Source organism: Pelodiscus sinensis, chromosome 24, assembly GCF_052426305.1.
Source record: "Pelodiscus sinensis isolate ZL-2025 chromosome 24, ASM5242630v1, whole genome shotgun sequence".
In the NCBI taxonomy this organism is placed as follows: domain Eukaryota; kingdom Metazoa; phylum Chordata; order Testudines; family Trionychidae; genus Pelodiscus; species Pelodiscus sinensis.
Genome location: NC_143075.1, coordinates 8,251,867 through 8,259,561, shown reverse-complemented (window position 1 = coordinate 8,259,561; position 7,695 = coordinate 8,251,867). Strand labels below are relative to the sequence as shown.

At 41.6% G+C, this 7,695-nt stretch overlaps 1 protein-coding gene across 5 annotated transcripts in view; it reads right to left on the bottom strand.

Moving 5' to 3' along the window:
- Nucleotides 1-44: 44 nt before the first annotated feature.
- The window catches only part of LOC102460020 (cyclin-dependent kinase 11B), a 43,280-nt gene continuing 35,629 nt past the window's right edge, over nucleotides 45-7,695 (bottom strand). For all 5 annotated transcript variants that reach the window (XM_075906801.2, XM_075906803.2, XM_075906804.2 and 2 more), the window contains 3 exons: nucleotides 6,271-6,460; nucleotides 2,592-4,793; nucleotides 45-527 (listed from right to left, as the gene is read on the bottom strand). In XM_075906801.2, the coding sequence (XP_075762916.1) occupies nucleotides 4,701-4,793; nucleotides 6,271-6,460 (283 nt within the window). In that variant the 3' untranslated portion in view covers nucleotides 45-527; nucleotides 2,592-4,700. The remainder of the gene's footprint in view (nucleotides 528-2,591; nucleotides 4,794-6,270; nucleotides 6,461-7,695) is intronic.

The following is a 7,695-nucleotide window of genomic DNA, read 5'->3' as shown; positions in this document are numbered from 1 at the left end:
CAAGCATATGGTCCTGCAAAAAGAGAATTTAAAAGGGGAAAAAAAATCTTGACGCCAAGATGACCCAGGTAATTGTGGATCATTTAAAAACTAACCGTTTGGTTGTATTAATGGAACTTGGCTTTAGATTAAAAATGGATGTAGCAATAGCTTTGCATATATATTTGAAACAAAAGGCGTGGTTAATGTTCCAGGGTTTTTCTTGCTCTCAAGCATCATTTCTTTATAATCAAATAACATTCTAAAATCCCAATGTGGGGCATTACATGGGCTTGAAACAAGAGACCAATCCGTGGCAGAATTCTCCAGTGATGCTGTCTTATTCAAGCACTGAAGGAGTGTGCGTGTGTGTGTGGGGGTGGGTATCTAATTCTAGAATGAACTTTTTCCAGGAACTCATTTCCCCCCCTGTACATTTTTCTGTGGTTTGCATTTATCACGATGTGTTATTTACCTCTGTCTGCAGCTTTGAAGCCTTCATCCGATGACATTCTTAGATAACAAGTTACCAAATCACAGGCATTTTTCTGTATAAATAAAACAAATGATAGAAATGCTTTTGTTTCTTGGATTAGGTAAACATCTGATGAGTAATGAGACAGGCCAATGCAATCAGACAGCATCAGGGAACTGCTATTTCCACACAACAACTATTACTTTGCAATGATATATGCAACAGAACAGTAGTAGAGCTGAAATTACATATTAATCAGCCCCTGTAAGTTCTATAGAAGAATACTTCCATATTTACAGTAATGGTTCAACTAAAGGACAGCTCCTTAGCCTGGGTAAATGTGACATAGCTCTAGCTGACTGCAGTGGAGCTAAGCTGTTTTATGCCAAAGCGGGCCCTGTCCTGATGATCTTTGTACAGGTTGTACCCTCCTAACCAAGAACTCTCTCTGGTCCAGCAACTTCTGTGGTCTGGCAGGACTACAGATGTCCTTGGACCAGAGAACCGAAGGGTAGAGAAGTCTGGACTTCCGGCCACGCTGCCAGTGGCAGGGAGCTAACTCTGATACCTTGGCCATGTTACTCTCTCCATGCTCCAGCTCCCCATCTGTCACGGGCAGATAACACTTCCTCTGTCCAAGATTGTTGTGAATTCATTAGCTTATGTAAACTGCTCTGATACTGTGTCACAGAAAGCCTATCAGTAGAAACATGCAATCCTCCAGGACACCACTCTTGGGAATAGCACCTCTGGCTTTGCTTCTGGGCTGAGCTCTGCTAACAGAGATAGGGATGGAAGCGACTAGTCAACTACCTGATAAGCAAAAGCAAAAGCTTACTGTATAGTCAACTAGTCCCTCAACTAGTCACTCAGTCCCCCTCCCCCCACCTTCTGCCTCTATCAAATGTATTTAAAAGGCTGGTGCGCAGTAGGGGGGACCCTGCGTGAGCTGGGAATCAGCTGTCCTGGCTCACACTGTGTCCCTCCTGCTGCACTTTAGCCTTTTAAACTTATTAAGAGCCAACAGGTTCTTAATACGTTTAAAAGGCAAAGCTGCAGCAGGGTTAGCTCCTGGGTCGGGAGTTAAGCCTGCTGCGGCTCTCCCACTTATCAACTGTTTGATGGAAAATCCATCGACTAGTCAATTTAATTGATTAAACTATATTTAACATCCCTGAACAGAAATCCCTGCTCCCAGTGATATGGGTGCAGGCAGGGGTTGGGATAGTAGATCCCAAAGGAATAACATCTTTGTGATTCTGTTGGGGACAGATAAAGAAAATATTCATAGGCTTCCTGTAAAGCTAGACTTCTGCCCAGCAACTGTCCCATAGAGTCAGTCTCTCTGGTGGGAGGAAGAATAGCAGGAAGTGGCTTGCATAATAAAGGAGAGGATTTGCACACCAGAAAACCATCCAGCCCTAGGTGCCATTCAAACAGAGGGGTAGGCACCATCAGTGTTAACCAACCACAACAATTTTGCCAAGGCTAGAACAGGACTATGACAACAAACCTACTAGATTTCTGGTCATTGACAGAATCTTCCTAGAACAGCAGAACAAAACAAAACAAAACATGTATTTCTAAACACAATCACAAGCAAAAAATGTTTAGAAATATTTCAGGCCTTCTTCAAAGAGTAAACAAGGACCAACCCAGTTTCCCATACTTTGCACAATATGAGAAAAATCAGATTTTTAAAAGCCTTCTACATTCCCATTTCTATCACCCAACTTCGAGACTGAAAACACTTACCCACTGTGGAAGCGCATTTTCAAATATTCAAATGCTTGAAAAGAATGGTTTAAAATAGGGACATTTAACCACCCACCAGGGTCGGAGCGCGATGGAACAGCCTCTTACCCATGGTGCAGTGGGTCCAGCTTGGCTAGAACAGCCCCCTGCCTGCAGCAGGACCTGCAGCGCTGTGGGTGGAGGGCTGCTCTGGCCAGCTTGGCACCGGTTAACTGATTACCCTGGTAAGTATGCTGGTAAGAGGTTTACCGGTTAAACCTTTACATCCTAGTTTAAAACCAATTAAACATTGCAATGCCATTTCTGAACTAATGGTCTTCAAAGTATTTTCTCACCATATTTTGGTTTTACTGACATTAAGATTAAAAAACAAACAACTTACCCATCTATTTTAAAGGCCCAGCTTTTAATATGGAAAACACTTGGCCAGTCATACACAAGGTATATATGCAGGACCTATAAAAAAAAGTCAGAGTCACTGCTGGGAAAACATGATTAGCATTTCACTATTATTTAATCCATATTTTTCTTCTTACAAATTTATATGTACAAATAAATTTAGGACTTGATTTTAAATGATTATATCATAAAAAATGATTTAGCTATCTTAAAATAATCATCTTTTTATGCATGGACAAGTCAAACTAGGATCACACACAATAAGTGCTGCATATGGGAAAACAGACATTTAAATTAAAAGATTAAGTGCTTTCTTTGCTTGCTACTTTAAGCTGAGACAGACCAATTGGAATGCTGCTCCACAGAGACAAGTAGCAATATGTGTCTCCACTGGAACATCTGGAATCACACACTTTTCAAAACCACACCAAATTCCCATCTTAATCTAGCTTTAAGTTTGCTTTACTAAAAAATATCTCGGCTTGCAGAACTAATCATCTCCCGCTGGGAATCAGACTTTTCAATGTGCTGTGTCCATTTGTGGCCAAGAGAACAATAAAAAAGTTATGCTACACAAAGTTTACAGTGGAGTTTGACATACAAAATATAAAGTCACATTTTTAATCCTTTATCAGCTGTTTTGCAGATCATTTCAAAATGTGTTCTTGCTCTTCAGTCTGAGCGCTACTGTACAGAAGCTGCTTTTACATACGTTATTAATGGCCCCACAGCTCCAACATAGTGCCATCTTGCCAAAATCCAGCACATTTCAGAAGTAGACAGGTAACAAGAATAAAAATCTCCACCTCCCATCCCCTCCCCCATTTACTAGAATATTAGAAAATCAGGCCTAAGAGAAAATATTTATACAATTTACACACTTCTGTTTTCCTCCAAGAATATTTTACTTTAAAATTTATGACAATCTGAATATATAAAAATCCTGTTTCTAAGGCTCTGATCCAGCAAAGCACTTAATATGCTTCACTTTACGAACATGAATAATTGCACTGAAATCAATGGAACTACTCATATAATTCAGATTCAGCACTTTACTGGGTGGGAGCCTAATTCTAATTGCATGAATGCCCCAACTTTTTACAGTATTCCTTTCTGACATCTTCTCACCACTGAAAAGGACAGTTCAGTTATAAATTAGAAACTCAAAAAGTACAACATTCCAGGACAATTCCTATGGAAGGCTAGCCTATGTAAGTTTTGGAATGCGGCCCTGTAAATTCAGTACATTTTTTTTTTGGACAGGGGAATGACATTAACAAGGCTACCGATAGAAAATATTAAACATTTAAATCCCCGTATTAAAAATTTTTGATTTATAAAATAATATTGCAGTTCTTGTTCTGTACCACAGCCATTGTGAATATATACATACAGTAGGGCAAACAGTGAAGTAGTCAACCCATCATAAACCACTTGGGGCCAACAGTGCTTTCAAAAAGGTCATCAATCAGTATTAAGCACACAATACAGCTCTCTCCAAGGCACAGAATAGGAGAGACACCTTAGAAATGCCTTCAGGGTTTCTTGCTCAAATAAGCACCTGAATTCAAACAGATAATCATCTTTACAAAAGAGCTTTTCTACCTGTACTGACAATACGCTTCAACTTGTGTAAGCACAAATAGGGATAATGAGGAGCAAAAATATCTCTTAAGTTTCCTCTCTAGAAGATTTAGTGCCACCATCATCCAAGTCTGGTGCAGGTGAAGAAAATGAAATCCTTCACACTGTTAAACAATTAAATATGGATTTTAATTCTATAAATTTACAAGCAAAAAATTTAAAAAATTAAAAAATAAAACAAAAACAAAACAGTTCCAAGATTGTACTTCAAGTTTTCTTTTTTGAATTTTTGTAATGATCCTTGGCTTTTTGGATTAATTCATTCCAGTCCCTTGAATGGAATGCAGCAGTTATATTCCACACTCAGTAAGATGACATCTGGCTCTTCCTGTGTAAAACACAGAGTCTTCCTGATGCAATGAACAAAACTGGAGCACTTTGGAATCCATTCATCAACAGCATGGTTGAAGTCCAAGCTCTGTCTTTTTCCCCCCTCCTCATATTAAGTTTAAAACTTCAGGCTGAAGCCAGGTCCTGCTGCAGATGCTCCTTGATTTGTAGTAGTGAGATGAAAACCTGTATCTTTCAGATCATCATCACCCTGTAAAATGAATATATAATTCATGTGTTTATAAGTAAGAAATGTACCCAGGGTTCCTTGTAAGCTATGTGCTTGTGCAGCCACTCAGAAGAGATTCAAAATGCCATGCAGCTAACTAACAAAGCACCTACTGGTATGATTTTTACTGGTGGTGCACATTCACACGTGTCTCAGAGCACATGAAAAAAATTATTCCATACATGGCACCATTGAGCTCTAGGTGGGTTTTATTCATGTTATTTAATCAACACTCCAGGGTTATATTTCCAAAAGGACTTTCTCTCTGAGCATGCAAAAACAACTGTGACATCACTATCTTACTAGTTCTGGTTAACCAGTAGGGGCTGGAGCAGATCCCTCCCACCCCAAGCAGGGGGCTGCTCCAGCCCCACAGGGCCCACCAAAGGCTCTGGCCACCAGAGCAGCCCGTTTCTGGCAGTCCCAGCTCGCCCCCTCCCCCCAGGGTACACACTGCTCCTGGGGAGCCAGCTGCAGAGCCCACAATGAAGCCTCCCCAGTAGGGAGGAGACAGCCCTTGCCAGCCCCGCTCTCAGAGAGCCAAACTTAGCTGTGGGGTCTGCAGTATAAAGTTTATATAAAAGCTTTTTACTGCAGAGCCCCCAGCGTGAGTAACCACTAGAATTTTTACATTTCTAAATGACTTTTTACATGCCTAATCCAAAGAGCTGTGGCTGCTCAAGCCGAACTCAGCAAACAGGAACATAGGAAGCACAAAAAGTGGAACAGGAATGAGCCTCATTTTCCTCCCCCAAAATCCTGAAGGAAACAAAGCAGCTTCCTCTTCTACATGGGACTTCAATCTTCATCCAGGATCAAAATGCCACCACATTTGTCACGTGCATTTTTTAAGAACAATGAATTTGCTAATGAGCCTAATGACCTCATAAGTCCAGTCTATCAGTGTTCCCAACAACAGCATCAGGAGACATGAAAAGGGACACTAGGGCTATGTCTAGACTACATCCCTCTGTCGAAAGAGGGATTTAAATGAGCTTGATCGAAAGTGCAAATGAAGCGTGGATTTAAATATCCCGTGTTTCACTTGCATATTCACGTCCGATTGCTGTTTTGAAAAAGGGTATTTCCAAAGTAAAACCCCAGTCTAGAGGAGGTACTTTTGAAAAACAAAAAACAAAAAAACAAAAACCCTTTTTTGAAAGAACCTGTACTTCTGAAAAAGTGAGGAGTACGGGTTCTTTCAAAAAAAGGTTTTTTTCCCCCAAAAGAACTGCATCTAGACTGCGGTTTCACTTTCAAAAATCGCTGTTTCGAAACCGCAATTGGACGCAAATATGCAAATGAAGTGCGCGATACTTAAATCCGCACTTCATTTGCGCTTTCGACCGGACTCATTTACATCCCTCTTTCAACAGAGGGATGTAGTCTAGACTTAGCCTTGGAGATTCTATGCTGGTTTACTTCAAAACTTGGTTCTTTCCCAATTTATTAAACTTACCAATTGACTATACCCAAGTCCTCCCTCTGGAGGTCGTGGGCTTGTGCCACGCTTAACTCTCTGTTGTTCACTTTTGGCTGGCCACGTTGGAAACATGGATGGCTCAATAGGAAGAGGAGTCTCTCGGAAATACTCATGCTTCAAACCATCTTCAGCAGTGATTCTTCTGCCTGGGTAGTATGTCAAGAACCTGAAAATTAATCAAAGGGATGGAGTGAGACACAAAAAGGAGGAAAAATTAGCTCCAAGGGGAAAAATATGCAAACCTCCCATTTAAATTATTCCCATTTTTTGACAAAGGATTGTACTTTAAAAAGTAAATAAAGACTGCCACTTAAAAACAGCTAGTTACATTATTTTAATAGGTACCAACTAAGGATGTTAAATTGTGTTTAATCAGCTAATCGAGTGGATTAGCCGATGAGGGGGAACTGAAGATCCGCAGCAGGGTTAGCTCCTGGCCCTGGGAACTAACCTCGCTGTGGCTCTGCCTTTTATACGTAGTAAGAGCTGCCAGGTCCCACCAGCTGAGACCCAGCTCACGTGCAGTCCCCCGCTGCGCCTCTGCCTCCCTTGCCCACCCCCTGTGGAGACAGTGCTGGGGGCAACCAGGTTTTAAGCCAGCTCCCCTCAGCACCGGCTCCTCCTCCCCACTGTTGCTGCCTCTGGACACAGTTGTATACGGTGCTTCACTCTTTAGTAAAGATGACTCTTATGCAATATTATGTAACTTGACCAGTCAATTTATGGTCAACTATTTCAAACACTTAGCAGTACAAAAGGTTTGTCTTTACTGTGCCATTTACCAAGCTCAGCAGAATATGACCATGTTCCTGCAAATATCTGGAGCGGCAGAGTGCATGAGAGAGAAATGAGTCCCTCTGACTTCAAGAAAACATGTAAAACAGGGATGTTAAATTTCGATTAATCAGCTAATTGAGTAATTGACGAAATCTCCATCGACTGCTCAATTAGTTGATGGGGGGGGCGTTACTATCCCCACTGACCCTCTTCCTTTGAAATGTACAAGAGTCGCAGGCAGCTCTTATACATTCCAAAGGGAAAGGAGCAGCAGTGGGACCAGCGCGAGCAGTACTGTTTCAATCCCCACTCACGCCATTTCCCCACTGGCCCCTGCAGAGACAGGGCTGTGGTGGAGGGGATGAAGGGGGGGAGAGAGAACCAGCTTTTAAGCTGGCTCCCTCCAGCACCAGCTTGTGCTCCCCCTGCCTGATAGAGGCAGCAAGGGAGGAGGACGTGACTACTTGACTACCCAATAAGCATTTGCTTATCGGGTAGTCTACTAGTTGCTTACATCCCTAGTGTAAAAGGTAAGCTTGTGCAAGATCAGTACCTACAGACATTCATCTTGCACTAATGAACTAAGAGTAACCTCATCTTAGCTACAGTAATTAAGATTTCAAT